A 16,457-nucleotide genomic window follows, 5' to 3' on the forward strand; every position below is an offset into this window, starting at 1 on the left:
CCTGGGATTGCACCATCTGTGGTCATGGAGAAATCACGTGTTCACATGAACATTGGTCTTCCCCAGACTCTACAGAACAGATTTGGCTCATCAAGGAGCTGATATCAGACTGACAGTGAAAATGGTAATGCACCCCATGAACAACCATGGATAAAAAGCAGAAGTCAGACTAAGCTGGGTTTTACAGACCAGCATTTTTCAACCTTACTACAAGCGTGAATCTAATCAGGAAATTTTTGCTCCACCTCATGGAGGACAGGACTTCTACCGATATCAGCACTATTGTAAACAGAACATTGCTGTAGGTTCAGCTGAAACTACACTTCTTTTGGCTCCACCACAGGTGGCCTCAAACCCAAACAAATACATATGCTGCTGCCTGAAACAAAGACCTAGGTGAGTATGTCTGAATCATCTGACCAACAGCTTACAGGGCTTGTGTCTGAGTGACCCAGTTCAAAACATATTGAGAGGAAAAGAAGCTCCAGGCACTGCCCAGACAGCGTTTGCTCCAAGAAGAGCCTAGGAGGAAAGTTTGTGGGTACTAAGTGAAATCAGGTGTTTTGCCAAATAGATACTATTTTGTTTTGCGTCTTTTGCTCTTATGGCTTATGCTTGGTTTTGATGTGGGAGGAAGAACAGCTTTGTCAGGTTTTGGTGCTCTGCGGGTAAGCACCAGCCTTCACTCTACCCCTTCCCATATACTTTGATGAATTACAAACATAACACAGACATCTTGGTACTAAATTTGTTCCTTGGATCACAGGAACATAATTAATGATATTATCTTTAGCCAACTGCTTTTTCAAAAGCATCATTTGGAACATTGGCCATATTTTGCCAACGTAATCAAAACAACCTCATATAAATATGTTTTTTCAAAAATATAAGAGAATTCAAGTTAGAGCTAATTTCCTGTTTAACACACATTTTAGGACTGCACCATATGACCGGCTGTTATGTTACTGCTTGCTTAATTATTTTTTTATAATGGAAAAATATTGATGTTGTAAACTACCCTCTGTATTCTATATGCACAGTGTTTATTTTCTAACCTTAAGAGTGCTCTATTAAATAGAATGTTAAAATACACAAGAGCAGAAAATAAGGATGATGTGATCTGAATTTTTCAATGACTGTTAGTTTCTGCACTGCTGTAGGTTTTATATTTTATTCACTTTTAACTTTGCAAAGAAAAAATAGAGAGAGGACAGGAAATATACTCTGCTAAATAGTAATGTTTCAGGGTAACTAGTTAAAAGGTTTAAGATAAGAGGAAACAGTATTTATATCTTCATCATACTGAAAATGTCTGGGGTGATCTTGTTCACATTTTCCAAAACCAGATATCACTGAAAGCAGACCAAAAGCCGACATTTTCAGAATGCAATAGCATGAAAGACAGGTACATGTATGAGCTTCTAAAGCTAGAATCAAGGTAGCGTTTTGGGGGATACTTTCACTACTACAGTACAGCCAGTGTCAAAATATATGCTTACACACAGTGTACGGTAAAAGCTGGGCCAAAAATAGAACTGTTTTATTTACTGTGTTGTCATGGTAAATAAAAGCAAGTCATGGCATGCCTAGTTAGATACTGTGACATTCAACACAGAACTCTCAGCACTGTTCTTAATAGCTGTGCTTAACAAGGGTAATTGCCTGCCTTATATGTTGTGGGAACAACAAAAGTCCTTTTTGGCTTAACATTGTAGCAAATAAAGTGTGCTTTATCAAGAAATTTATTTGAAAAATGAGTTGCAGACATTGAAAGTAGAACCTCTATAACTGACAAAAAGCACCCTCACTAAACATGCTGTTTAACTGAAATTTACCTCTGAGCATAGGAGAGCAGGGCGAAAAATACTGCTCTAGTCCTTAAAATGGGGACTAGGAAGAACTTCAAAAATTGTGTTATTTTTAATGCCCTAGGGTCTATTCATTTTTTTTTCACTTGTATGACGGTAAGATTGCATCTGAAAAGCCTGTGTGTCCTACAACTGGTCAGCAGCTATCAACACAGGCAGAAGACCTGCAGCAAGCAGCAAGCACTTCAAAGAATACAAAGGTTAGAAAACCAGGTGTTGCTCTTCCCAAGCAACATATTGAAAACAAAAGTTTGAGGTTTTTTTTGCATGCCACTGAGCATGTAATCACCTTTTATTCTTTCGGAAATGTGCCCAGGAGGCACTCTAGGGAGTCTTAGGGATATTTGGGCACATTGGCAAGATCTATGTGTTCTGGGTTTCAGAAAAGCAGCTGAAGGTATCAGCTCCCTGAACCATAGCTCCTGACCATGGCACCCACCAAGATGATTAATTCTGTATTATTGGTTTATAATTTTATTATTGGTTTATAATTGGTTTATAATTGGTTTATAATTTATAACTGTATTGAGAAGTCAAATGTTGTGATTTCTAGCATGACAAGTAAGAGAGAGAAGGTCATGAGGGAAGAGGGAGAAAAGTATCTAAGAAAACCAACAAGACTCTTTATCAAATATGCTGGCAAAAAAATTAATACATGTTATTAAAACAGATGACTTAAGTGTCTTTTACCTTCTCTCCCAGGTAAGATGGTGGTGCCTTCCAGTACAAACTGTGCACTGAAGCAGGCAATTCTTGAACATCAGCCACTACACTATTACTGACCGGATTGAAAGTGACTGGAATGTCAATATTTTCATCCACTGCCTCCAAGCGCCAGTTCCTCATGTCCACAAACTGATGAAAATACATAAAGGAAATAAAAGCTTGTCTCACCCTTTATTAAACTTTATCAGCATCCAGTAACGAAGAGAAATTATTTAGCCTCTACAATTCCCTTAGCATGAAATTCAATGACTTCAGAGCCAGCCTTAAGTCTCTGCACAGTGGATATTGCAAGGACCTCAAAAGAGAGTGTAAGTGGGATGGGTGTGCCTAAGTTACTTGGGATGCAGGCATTTGGCTTGTCACCTGCAACCTCAACTCCATCTTCAGTCACATGAAGTCATAATCCTTCTGAAGATGAGTAACAATTGTGTACACAAACCCAAGGATATAATCTGAAGGTGTTTTTCTAAGTCCATTCCAAAATCAAACCAAGGACATAACCTAAAAGTCAGAGTGAGGACCTGTTCTGGTAGGTTAACTGCAAGGGAGGGGACATGGCAAGTTATTTTGGAGAGGCAGGCAATGTAGCCTAACATTCTGGCTCTTTAATGCACATTTTGTGTTCATGGGTGTCATTTCATGAAAGACCATACATCCTGTTATTTATCATTATGCTGGGAGTAAGAAAGCATAATGTGTATGTTCCAGAACAGTTCTGTGGTGGGTTGACCTTGGCTGGCCAGAGCAATAACACAAAAAGATAGACATGTTTCCAAAAACAGTCTTTGTGAGGACAATTAATCACTAGAGGAAATTTTCATAAAGCAAATGGAAGTTTGCTACTGACTTCAAAAGGGCCAGTTTTTCATCCTTTGCTTGGTAAACAGTGAAGTGGCACAATCTGGATTGCATCTAGTCTACATCCAAGCCTAAACTAAACTACTCATCCATTATTCCAGGGCTCTGCTTCTCTCTTTTCTTTCTCTTGTATTTTTTCAGGCAGTTGTTGCTTTTTTTTTTTTTTCCAGTCTTCAGCCATCTTACCATTTATTTACACTACTAAAATCTGTCTTCCTTTTTTGATGTCATGTCTTTTTAGTAGGGAGGGAAGAGATACAATTTTTACAATCTCTGTAGAATCTGTCACACATGTCTTAGGTTTCAAAATGCAGCTGTGATATAGACATGTAAAATGATGTGCTTATCAAAGCGTGTTGAAGGACACCATTGACTTTAATGATGAACAAGTGTCTGAAGACACAGCAATAGATGGCCAGCTCCACTTCAGTCCAGCTAGTGATTTGTAAACAAACACGTGAAAAGGGCCATTTCTGTTGAAAGGCACTTTCCCACTACAACTGCATTTTAACAAGGCTGCACTACATCTGCACTATTGCTTGCAGAATATTCTTCCTCCCCAGAAACTTGTAAAATATATTTTCAATTTTGGAAGAAATAGGACATGTCCTTAATGGAATAAATGCAGGTTCATGAGAGGAAAGAAAAAAAACTATTGAATACACCTTGGTTCTACGAAGATTTGTGCTGCGACAGTTGCTGGTTGCCCCAAAACAAAAGCAAGAAGTGCATCCCTTGGGATTAGAAGGGTCCAGATAAAAGGATCCTGGTCGGCAAATATCACATTCGGCACCTTCAACGTTCTCCTGTTAAAGCATAATTGAAAGAAATCTCAGAGTTTGCCTTTTGGTTTTGGTGAGGCCCCCAAAACTTCCTGCACATAAAACAAATCTTCTGAAAGAATAATTATTTAAAGGTATGGAAACATGAATTAAAATGTGTGATTGTCTGGATACACTATATTCCACATGCAAATGAAACTGGCTTCTTGGAGACTTAGTTATGAGCTGTCTATCCAGTTTATAAAGTGAATCACTGAGTAATAAATATTAGTCAGAGACAGCTGGTAACTTCCCTGCCAAAACCCTCCTGCTGGCTTTTCCAACCCTACAATATAAAAGGTCACTTGTGAAAGTTCACATTTATCACATTTAATTATGCAGAACAGAACAAAAGCAGATTTCCTGGATATAATGGTGTGGTGAAATGTCAACTGACATAATATGGCTAAAAAAAGCATGGGACCTGGTTAACATCCAAGAGTCAAGATACAGATGCATAAAGTGAATGTGTGCAGGGTACAGACTGCTTCAATGAATCAATGGACATCCACTCTGCAGCACTGCAACAACCTGCAAAGCCTAAGAGCGCCTGTAAAATTGACAGATATTGAACTCATTAAAAATGGTATTTAACTGATACCATGATAATCTGTGCACATACTGCAAGGTGTGATTGTTTTGTATTTAATTCTTACTGAAAACTACATGATAAACTCACTTTGTTTACCCCATTAAATACAAAATAGTCACTGACGTGTAAACGATGCTTGTGAATGCAGAAGTAATTTGATTTATCTGACCTTGCAGAGACAAATTCCTGTCTGGGGATCGCAAACATCTGGTTCTGTTCCATCTCTGTTGCAGTTACATGGCACACAGTTTGGGAAACCATAAGTACCAGGAGAGCACTGATCACACCGCCGTCCTTTTATTCCTGGTTTGCATCTTTATCAACAAAAACACACAGAGGAGGGAGTTAGGAGGGGGGGCAGGAATGCAGCAAGGAAGGGAAGATGAAAGCAAAAGGCAGGTGGATCTTTGAAGTGCTTGCATGGCTATGACACAACTTCATCACTTTTTCAGCAGCAGGTTAGTATTGTTCTCTTATTCCAAAGGTGAGACTTTTTATATGGTTGTGGAACTGATTAGGAATGGATTTGATTTCAAAGCTTATAAATGCTCACAATGGAATTAGACTTCTACAGCTATTCAGTGCTTGCAGGGCAGAACTACTCTCTCTGTACACCAAGGGGTGAAATATGGGTGTTGTACACAGGGAAGCGGAGCTGGAAGATGATTTATAGCTGGAGGCTGTGACTGGGCATTTCTCAAGGAGTTCACCTGCTAACACAGAGGTGGAGAATCCCTGACATATGAATAATTATGGGGACGTCAACCTACCACAAGGCTTTGGTTAGTTTATAACTGTTCACAAAGGATAAAAATCCACTTTGCTCGCAGTGGAGGCTGGATGTCTCGGGTTTACTTAGAGGAAGTACAGAAGATACCAAAAAACAACACCAAACTGTGAACGAGGCTTGAGGTAAGAGACAACATTGTTCACTAGCAGCAGCTACTTCATCCTACCTTTACAACAAACTTGCACAGTCTGGTAAAACTAGTGAAAATGTAGGTCTGATGATCACTCTTCCTCCTGTCTGTGCTGGCAAACTGTCTGTACCAGCCCAAAGGAGGTTTCAAGAGAGTAAGAATCCATTGAAAAATAATGTCTGCCACCACCACCATCCACGTCTTTACATTGCAGTTGTGGTGAGATAGTTTTTAAAAGTCCAGCAAGTCAGTGGAGTGTCCTTTGGCTCTCAGCACCAAATTTAGATGTGCACTAACACTACGAATTTAATTGGAAGAAACAAAGTATGCGGACAAGGTAGACTGCACCTCATGGCATTACATGAAAGCAATTACTCAATTCACCAAACAACAGGCAAAGCTTCTCAGAGTCTCTCTGAGTGCATTACCACCACATACAGATAAGTGGAGCTGGATGGGGACTTTTAACTTAATGTAATCCACAGACGGAAAAGTATTAATCAGAATGTAGTAGTTAGCTATACACTTCAGCAATCAGCCCAAAAGGTAAATGTCAAATTTTGCTTCAGATCTTTTTTCCATAAACTGTCATTTCTTTGATATCTCTAATTAGGCCGCACATGAAAAATATCACCATTATAATCAGGCAATACAGCTTTTCACTGAAATGGAAAAATGTGACTATTTCTGCAAAAAATATCCTCAATTTTACTCGAGTTGAAATGTGCTAAGGCCTTTCTTTGAAGTATTAAATTTTATTTGACTGAAGTAAATTTTTGCATAGTATTATTTTCATTTTTATTTTGAACAGTACAGGAAAAATAAAAGCAGAGACTAATCAGACTGAGAGTGCATCAGGAGATACAGAATATGCTACACTTTCTAAATAGGAAGAGAGATTCCTGTTTTGCCTTAGGGGTAAGAAAATTATTGACTTTGTACCAAAAGGACAGACTTAGGAAAAAATTTAAATTCAGGAAATAATAAGAGCATTCTATGAAAATTAGTGTCCTCTATCATATTACAGGATTTACAGGATTAATGGCAGAGCAGGAAGGATGATATTTCTCTTTGTTAGAACCCTACCAAAACATAGCCAAATCAATCAAACTAAACTAACCAAGGCCTTACACAACTTATTGGCATGTACAAGTATTTGTGCTTGCTATTTAAGGACTTGATTTTCCCAAGGAAATAATAGAAATGTTCAACTATACTAATAATGACAGCATCTGAATATGGGAACATTCCCTATGGTAGCTGTATGCTATACTTATTTTAGAGGATGTAAATACGAGACTAAAACTAAATAAACAAAAAAATTTCATCTCAGCATGCTAACCTACAGAAGAATAAGGATATATCATATAGGAGGCATAATTATAAGGGGAGTTATCACCTACAGCTCCAATAGAACCATATTTTCCATACACACAGAACCTATCATTAAAATATTTCAAAATTCATTGAAAACATTCAAGCATTATGGTACTTAAAAACATCATTGGACTTAAACCTAGGCAGACTGTGGAAGGTCAAATGTGAAGTTTTAAGAATTGGGGAGATAAGGTACACCATTACAAATGATGCACATGTCCAGAAGTCAGCAGCTCTGATGTGAGGTCTGCTGCTGGACACAGATTTGGTGACTTACCAGAACTGACATGGCACGTCACTGGCAAACAGAATGCAGGCCCAAGAATCTCAAATCCCACTATTGTTTACCTGCACAAACCAAGTTTTCAATAAACATTGCAGGTATCCCTGAAACAGCTGAGTTCTCACTATCGCCAAGCACTGCTTAAATCCCTATTCATCATTATTGGAGTTTCCCTCATCCCATCCAAATAACTGAAAAGAACAGTGAATCAAAACACTCATACATTGTTTATAATGCACATAACCCAAACTTACTTGCACTGCCCGTTGTTTTTTTCACATTCTGGGCTTGCCACATTAACGACTCCTCTTTTTGAACAGTTGCAGCTCTCACAGCCAGCAAGAGGGTGATAGCCGAAGTAATGTTTCTCACACACTTCACATTTTGGTTTCACAGTTTGTGGGGGGCAAATGCATTTACCAGTCACGTCATCACAAAGACGCTGCCCACAGTTGCATACTAGGTCAAAGAAAAAGTTGTACAATCAATCACATCTCAACCAACAATCACAGAAACGTAGAATCATAAAATAGTTTGTGTTGGAAGGGACCTTTAAAGCTCATCTAGTCCAACCCCCTGCAATGATCAGGGACATCTTCAACTAGATCAGGTTGCTCAGAGCCCTGTCCAGCCTGGCCTTGAACGTCTCCAGGGATGGGGCATCTACCACCTCTCCGGGCAACCTGTGCCAGGATTTTACCACACTCATTGTAAAGAATTTTTTCCTCATGCCTGGCCTGAATCTCCCCTCCCTTACTTTAAAAACATCACCTCTTGTCCTGTCATAGCAGGTCTCACTGAAAAGTCTGTCACCATCTTTCTTACAGGCTCCTTTTAGTAATGAAAGGCTGCAATAAGGTTTTCCCAGAGCCTTCTCTTCTCCAGGCTGAACAACCCCAACTCTCACATCCTTTCCCCAGAGCAGAGGTGTTCCAGCCCGCAGATCATTTTTGTGGCCTCCTCTGGACTTGCATTTGACGCAAACACATACAACCCTTATGTATAAAGCACATGATTCTTTTCTCTCACTAGTTTTAAGCTCAGGGTCACAGAAACCAACATGTGACTATAATGGTGGTTTCAAAGAGTAGCTTTAGTTCCCAGCTCTTTTCCACAGATTGGTTGCTTAACTTCACCACAAACATTATTATAATTTCCCAAAACTGCCAAGGATTCAACGACAAATACTTTTGGTGTGAAGAGCACAACTTTTACAAATTAACAGTAATAAACCTAGAGTATAATATCTAGGAAAGCTGCTGAAGACTCTTGGTGTAATCTATAAATCTGGTGATGTTTTTTAGAATAACATCAGAAAAAGAAGAATTAAGGATGCTATGTGTCTGATTATCTATAGAAAATCTTGAAGATATAAACCCAGATACAACAGCAATAACTTAGACAGGATTTAGCAGTCAGTGCAGAAAAATCCATTTGACTGAAAGAGTGGCAATATGAATTTTAACCAGTAAAACTGTAAGTAACCAGTAAAACTGTACCTGCCACACCTGATTGGACAACATATGTGAAGGTGCAGTTCATCATGAACTAGATGTGCTTAAAGGGAATGGGGTTACTTCTGCATTAAACTGAAAGCTATGCTACGTGACATATAAGGTGGCTCAACCAGCCTCTCATATGATCAAGCCCTATGGAGAAAAGTGAGGCTGCAGTACCTATGCAGTGAAATTGCAGAATTAAATAAAAGGTCGGGTCAGGCGCTGAATAAGTCCGAGTATGTACTTACACGTGCAGAACGGGAATCCATAGTAGCCAGTTTGGCATCGGCTGCACTGACGACCGATGACATTAGGCCTGCAAATACACTGTCCTCCCAGGGGGCTGCAGGTAGGGCTCATGGCACCCGCACTGTGGCAATTACATGGCAGAGCTCCGTTGTTGTAGAAAGCCACCAGTGACCTCGCAGAGTCCTTACAGAAGGCAGACGATCCTTCTGGGCTATTTAAATTGAAATATAAATCATATAAGTACTGGCACTTGGGAATTGTTCTGAGCGTGCTTTGCAGTGGTTCAGTAAATTAGGGCCCTGGATTTGTTCTTTGACATAAGGATAGCATCACTGTACATGCAAGGATATACTTTAACTAAATTAGTGGTGAATGGCTTTGAACATGCAGGTAGGAGATTTTTTTTTCAAAAAAAGTGCATATATTAGTCATATCAGTTCAGGCATGCCAAGCAAAATACTACATACCAAAGATGGAAATACCAAAGACAGAAAGATGACATAGATTTTCTTCTTTTGTACTGTGAGCAATAAAGCTCTACCTTTACATTTCATTTACAATAGAAAGTCATGGAAAAATGACTCATGGAAATTTAATGGGCCAGCGTAAGCCATGAAAAGCATTTTAATGTAGCACAATGATGCGGATTTTATATATATGTCTTAAATACAGAGTGAAAATAATACTATTTCCCAGCTTGCTGTCAAATGCTGTTTTTTAGAAAGCGATGCTTACTCAATATAAAAACTGTTTCCTCCACATTGGTTGATAAAATCAAATGACTTGTCCACTGTCTTTTTGTCAAGAATTTTGTAACTGTAGGTGTCTGCTGGAACAACTAAGACATTTTCCTTAAAACAACAAAAAAGCTAAATTGTACATTTCAGAGAAAAGCAAAAGACACAGGCTAAGGCATTTATATATTTAAAAGTTGCTTCATTATGCATTTTGGATTTTCTCAAAACCCATGACATTTTAAATGAAAAAAAACCCCAAAAAATGAAAAAAACCCAATAAAACAAAAAAACCCCCAGTGTATGATATCTTAAAAATTTAAAATAAAACAGAAGCAGTGCACAAAATTCTAAAAATTTGGAACACAACATTAAAAATCAAATTCTTTCTTTTTGGTTTTCATCTTTGCATCTACCTCTAAATGAATGGTGAAACTGATAATAATATTTCCAAGTACATTTATGTACTAAACGTACCAGAACCAGCGTTCGTCCATCTGGTATCATCACTGTAACAGAGACCTCAGTTTCAGAAATGTCAAGCTCAATTCGGTTTTCTGCAATCACCTGATCCCGACAGCCAGAGGTGTGCGGGCAGAATGAAGCATTGAAGGAACCTAGAAGAAAAAACGTGGTGCCAAAAAATGTTCCGTGTACAAAAATGCTGAGAAAGGAAATGGGTTAGATCAAATTCAAATGCTTACCTGACCACAGACGTCCCCCACCCACACGCACTTGCACGGGGAATACTGGGTGTGTTGGCTGATAAAAATGTACCACAAATACGTATCTGCCTAAGTGGGGCACTCTGCCACACAAGGTAATCTGGTTCTGCAGAAACAAGAACAGCTCTGATGATAACATATATGTTTCACCTACCTGCAGCGAAGTTAGCAATATCTCCAAAGAATCATCGAATCATAGAATAGTTTGGGTTGGAAGGGACCTTCAAAGGTCATCTAGTCCAACCCTTGCAATGAGCAGGGACATCTTCAACTAGATCAGGTTGCTCAGAACCCCGTCCAGCCTGGCCTGGAATGTCTCCAGAGATGGGGCATCTACCACCTCTCTGGGCAGCTTGTTCTAGTATTATTGTAAAATATGGCAAAATATGTAGAATATGTCATTACCACTGCATGCTCCTATCTGTGTGTGTGCCAAGCATATCTAATGCTCTTTCGTAGTCCATGAGGCTACTCTGAAGTTCAGAAACAAGCTGGCAATTTTGTTTCTCTTTTTGTATATTTTCTTGGTGGCTTACTCAGTCTGCAACATTTTGATTGTACCACATCATTAAGTTTCAATACTCTTGAAGTATCTCTTCTATGTAACTTCACTAAGAACGTGCTTTATAACTTAGGAAACAATATTTTCAAAATACAAGATACCTGTAATGGTGTCAAGGTGACTCCATTAACTGAGTCAGGAGATGAAGTGACACTTGGTGGATCATACAGTATATTTCTCTGTACTTCAGGAATTTTCCCATCATTGAATGGATCCAAAACCAAAGCTGCTGGGGGAGTTTCATACACTGAGGGAATGCACGTTGCACTAAAACCAGAATTATGTAATTACTCTCAGGGCCAGGAGAATTTTTTAAGCATTGTACAAGGAAGAGCTCACAAAAGTCAATATATTAGACTGCAGTACATTTAATAATGCAATAGTAACCCCTGTTACTCTTTGGATTCTATGTAAATGATCAGGAAGTAAGTGAAAACAAGAGGTATAGATTTAACTCACAAATGGGATAATGTACATTAACTGGTTTTACTCCCCTGAACAATGTCAATGGAAAGAGTTTGCTAGGAAAGAGAAGCCTAAAAGAACCAAGAGTGTATTGAATTCTCAGTTCTACAAATATTTATGTAGGTGTATCCTTTAAACATGCAAGTTTTCCCACTGAGGTCAACTGGACTACTTAAGTACTTAGAAGTTAAGTATACACTCAAATATTTGTAGAAATGGAGCCAAAATAAACAACAGTGCTCCTTGAAAGCATCCTTATTCATTCACTGCTGTGTTTAACTATTCCTTCCTTGGTATATTTAATTCTGAAGGACTTGATGGAGAGAAGCATTTTCCAAGAATGCAGGAAAAAATGTTTTTGGGGGTTTCCTGCTAGTATTTGTTCACTTCTCGTAAGTATACAACAGACAATGATTAATGTTCGCTCAAGACAGGCCCAAAACTGCAATGGCAAGTGTGTTTCAGGGCCAGGACAGACAGATTTGCCAGGCCTTTGTGGGAAATCACATGCAGTATCCACTTACAATACTGTTAAACTGAGCCAAGACTTGGTGAACACTAAACACTTTCAGAAAAGCAAAAATGCTGCCAGATAATGGTCTCAATGACAGAACAGAGACATAAAAAAAAACACCAAAACCACAAAACCAAAGTAAAAAGTACAAATTTCTACATTAGCTTTATTTTAAATCTTGTTTTTCACCCAGCCTCCTTCCCCCATTTTACTCAGAATGTAAACATGCAGGATTGCAAAATACCTTTTGTGCGAGGACAAGTATCTTCAGTTTTAAAAAGCTACTCTCAGTTGTCGCACTCTGAGCAGGATGATTAAAGCTGCAATTCAATGCTATGCACGCTTGGAAGCCAAGTATAGTCACATGCTTTTATCCAATTTACTATCCAAATTTTTCTGCTCACTATTTCAATTCAACCATTGTATTAGAAGCTACAGTCTGGAAAACTGTTAAACCTAGTCATCAACACTTTCTGCCTCTGAAGTCCTGCAAATGACATTTACTTTTACTTTGAGGCCCTTCCCATTGCCAGATCAGTAGGAAGAAAGCCTTAGGAGTAGCATCAGGAGGGACATCCTGGGGAGTGCAGCAGGAATTGAAATGTGGGACTCCCTGGTTTGAAAACTGCAGCGATAGTTCCTCTCTGGCCCAAAGAATAAAATATAAGGAGAAAAGAGCTTCAATAGGACACGACGAGTGATCTGCAGAACCCCAAACTGACCACGTGGGAAGTGAAAGTTCAGGTTTGGATCTTCACAGCAAGAGAAGAGTCATCAACCTGGGTCAACCAAGTGGCATACGAGTGCTCTAATTACTGATCCCATACAAGTATAACGGAGGAGCAGGATCATGTGGCATTGCTGCTTGGGGTGAATGCTGAGGGCAGACCAACCATACAGGCCCCATGATGAGATGGACGAGGGAATGGCTTGTTTGTGAAGTGAAGGTTTACATCTTGAGTAATTTGCTGCTGCCAAGTTAAGCTGGTAGATTTGTGCAGGAAAGGGCAGTCCCATCCCCTACCTAACAGCAAATTAAAGCCATTTTGGAACAGCTGAAGCAGTAACGTGCAGAATGAAACTCCAGATGGAGCAGGAAGGATTTCAGGTCACAGAACTCGTAATGTTGCTCCAGCTTGGACACCTGTCACACCAGAGAGCCTGTGAGAGATGTGTGTTTTCTAATGCATTAGCACTCTATGGTTCAGACAGGCTTGGAATATGCTAGTATTAACAAAATCCTGGCTATCTAGGTTAACACTAACACTTTAGCTTTTTTTACAAATACCACTTTGCAAAAGCAGTCTACAAATCACCTGTAAACCACTGAGCAAAGCTTCATTCAAAAGAATAAAAATGCCATTTAGCCTGCCTTTCAAGGTCTTTTTCAGAAAATACAAGGAATAAAAACAAGCAAGTTACCTTCCATCATGGGTACTCTTGTAAGCAGCTATGCACTGTACTTTAGGATCCACATATTCCGAAGAAAATTCTTTGGCTGAAATAATACAAACCTTGTGCTGAAAAATAGCACAAGGCACAATTAACAATTAACATCATAAATAACAGGGGGGGATGAGGGGGAAGGATGGAGCCTAATTTTACGATAGGGAAACCTGAGCCCAAAGCATTGTTCTGTCATGGACTTCCCACAAAATTTTTGCGTCCTATTCGCTGCCTGCACCTCAATACCTCAGTGCTGAATAGCACTTTTCTGTCCTTCTCAGGAGAAGACTGGCTGTTGGGAAGTTAAATAAATTAAAACGTAAGTACACGTGTGGCAATGGGAATGACAGAAGACAAGCGTTGGGTGGTTAGAAGCTAGACAAGGAGCGAACAAAGGGAAAAAGACTTCATCTGTGGTGTTAGAACCTGGGTGAATTCCTAGACCTTCTGAAGAACAGGCACAAACACTTGCACAAAATCTGTAGGAGTGAGTTTCAGTGACAGCAGGATTTCTCCCAATAGATTCAGAACTCATTTTAAAAGCTCCCAATGAGACTTTTTTGTTGTTGTTTTGTTTTGTTTTAAGTAGAACCAGACATGAGCACATGAAGCTGTGGTAGTCCTGCGGTAGCCATGGTGGTAAGGATGTAAGGGAAAGCTTGTGGGTAGACACAACAGTTTGCACTAATAAAACACATCACTTGCACTTACAAAACACAGAAGTGCAGATTAGAATACTTGTGCATGAACTGCTTGAAAAGGAGACAGAAGTACCTGATAGGCAGTAAGATGACTAGCACTGTGTATTAACATAATTAAAAAATGTACAAGGAGAATTCTTTAATGCACAAAGTGCTTCAGTTTAGAACCAGGCCCTAAGGGAGCTCAGCTTGTGCTTTAGCAGTAGCAAGCAGGGACTAGAAACCCTTCACAAGCTAGAAGGCAGAATGTTAAAAGTCCCTTTCCTGAACAGCAAATGTTGTGCCTGTCCAGCATGTAATGACTCCCAGGGCTCCAGCCCATGGCAACAGAGCAAGGGTAGACTCTGAAGCTCTGAACTGCACTTTACGAGCAGCTAAAGTTAGTGCAAAACACAGTCTGGGTTTAGGCAACTCCTATGCATCAGCATGAGGTGAAGACTATCAATTTGCAAGAGCCCTTCTTGAAAGCCAACCTCGGGAACACCATCTCCTCTTTATTTAGACCTGATTTCTGAATCCCAGCATTGGCGGTGGTTCCCCTTTGCCTCTCTGATCTAAATGACAGGGGGTCACATGAGGGTCTTTAACTCCAAAACTGCTGCCATTGACTCCATAGTTAGTGCTCATAGACCAGGAGCTCTTCTTTTTTCCCCCCTTTCTTCCTATTATTTGCTAAGTGCAGTCTTTACATTTAACACAGGGAAATATTTCCTGTATTTCATGAGAATATTGAAATTTCTCTTGCAACATGTTCTCCAGTGAATGAAAACTAGAATTTAGAAGTAAAGAGAATCTTAGCACAAGAGACTCTACATGTGGAGATAGAGACCAATAATATCCAGGTCTTTTCAATATGGGTCTTGTTAGCACAGCAATTGCTGCAGGGAGCTAATAGACAATTTAAACGGCATTTGTTCACACCCAACACTCCCTCAAGAAATGATGAAAACATGTAACAGTTGTTAAACCTAACAGTTCCATGAAACTACTATGTGTTTATAGCTGGGTTTCAACTTCAGATTTTAAGCAGCTGTGTAATTTGCCTTTTCTCTCTAAAACAGAAAACAGAAATGAAATTCAGTGTCCAAAACAATGTATTCGTGGTGTGGCCAAAAGAGGGCAGTGAAGGCTTTTCACTCGAGGCATTTAAAAGATAGGACTAATGAATACATTTATTACCTGAAATGAATGCATCTATTACCCGAGATTTTTTAAGAGACCGAGAAAACTCCAATGTGGGTTTTGAAGATTTACAAAAAGTGAAAGGTAGATTTAAAAAATATGATGAAATATAAAAGCTACTAGAACATTTTTCATTTAAAATTCACATGTATGTGGGAGAGAGGAACTGAAATAAAGCACGAGAGAGTTGGCAAAACTCTTATCAGAAAGGCAATTCTCTGTTTATCTTTGATCAAGTTTGACTCAGTATTCTCTGAGTATATATAAAGAAACATCTTCAAGCATCTAATACACATCCTTTCACACACTACTATTAAGCATGTGAACATTGGGAGAAAAGTATCTCTCCTTACTCAGGGAACAAGTGTTAGAAAAGGGAAAAGAAAACAAAAACTCACCAGAAGAAAATTAATTGATGATGCTTTAAGATGTATCTTTGTATCTGCTAGCAGGTCATAGGCTGCAATTCGGTTTCTATCATCAACTACAACGCTACGACAAAGGAAACTGAGAAAGAAAGCAGGGTTAAAAATGAGCCTGCTGGCATTGCTGTGTTGGTTATCCTATCACCTAACTCAGCTGCCCAGCTTTTGGTCAGCCTCATCCCTGATGCCTGGCCGTTCCACTGGATCACAGGTAAACTTTGGCCACTGGTGAACATACTGTATCCTCACTAGGAAGACAAAGGATGTACCACGTACAAAATACTGCTTGTCCTTTGTGGGTTGACCTACCCCGAAACCAAACCTCCAGACTTCATCTCAAATCACCATTTAAGCTACTGCTTTAAGTAGGATGTGGACAGATGCACATACATGCTATCTGCAGAGGTTTCCAAGCTGTGTAACATGGCATGCAACTAATATTCTGCGCTTGATCTGTGTTCCTCAAGGTGCCAGTGTGTACCAGCTGCTGCTTTCCAGTTCTGCCACACA

The 16,457-nt window shown here is 39.4% G+C and overlaps 1 protein-coding gene across 1 annotated transcript in view; it reads right to left on the reverse strand.

Moving 5' to 3' along the window:
- LAMA3 (laminin subunit alpha 3) overlaps positions 1–16,457 on the reverse strand; it is a gene marked incomplete at both ends in the record, with an annotated part of 116,709 nt that overhangs the window by 44,196 nt on the left and 56,056 nt on the right. Inside the window, 11 exons of the mRNA XM_080340023.1 lie at positions 2,559–2,723; positions 4,118–4,258; positions 5,035–5,179; positions 7,700–7,904; positions 9,193–9,404; positions 9,929–10,044; positions 10,405–10,544; positions 10,632–10,758; positions 11,316–11,481; positions 13,616–13,713; positions 15,921–16,029. Of these exons, the coding sequence (XP_080196149.1) occupies positions 2,559–2,723; positions 4,118–4,258; positions 5,035–5,179; positions 7,700–7,904; positions 9,193–9,404; positions 9,929–10,044; positions 10,405–10,544; positions 10,632–10,758; positions 11,316–11,481; positions 13,616–13,713; positions 15,921–16,029 (1,624 nt within the window). The remainder of the gene's footprint in view (positions 1–2,558; positions 2,724–4,117; positions 4,259–5,034; positions 5,180–7,699; positions 7,905–9,192; positions 9,405–9,928; positions 10,045–10,404; positions 10,545–10,631; positions 10,759–11,315; positions 11,482–13,615; positions 13,714–15,920; positions 16,030–16,457) is intronic.

This window comes from Nesoenas mayeri (assembly GCF_963082525.1).
Source record: "Nesoenas mayeri genome assembly, chromosome: 2".
In the NCBI taxonomy this organism is placed as follows: Eukaryota; Metazoa; Chordata; class Aves; order Columbiformes; family Columbidae; genus Nesoenas; species Nesoenas mayeri.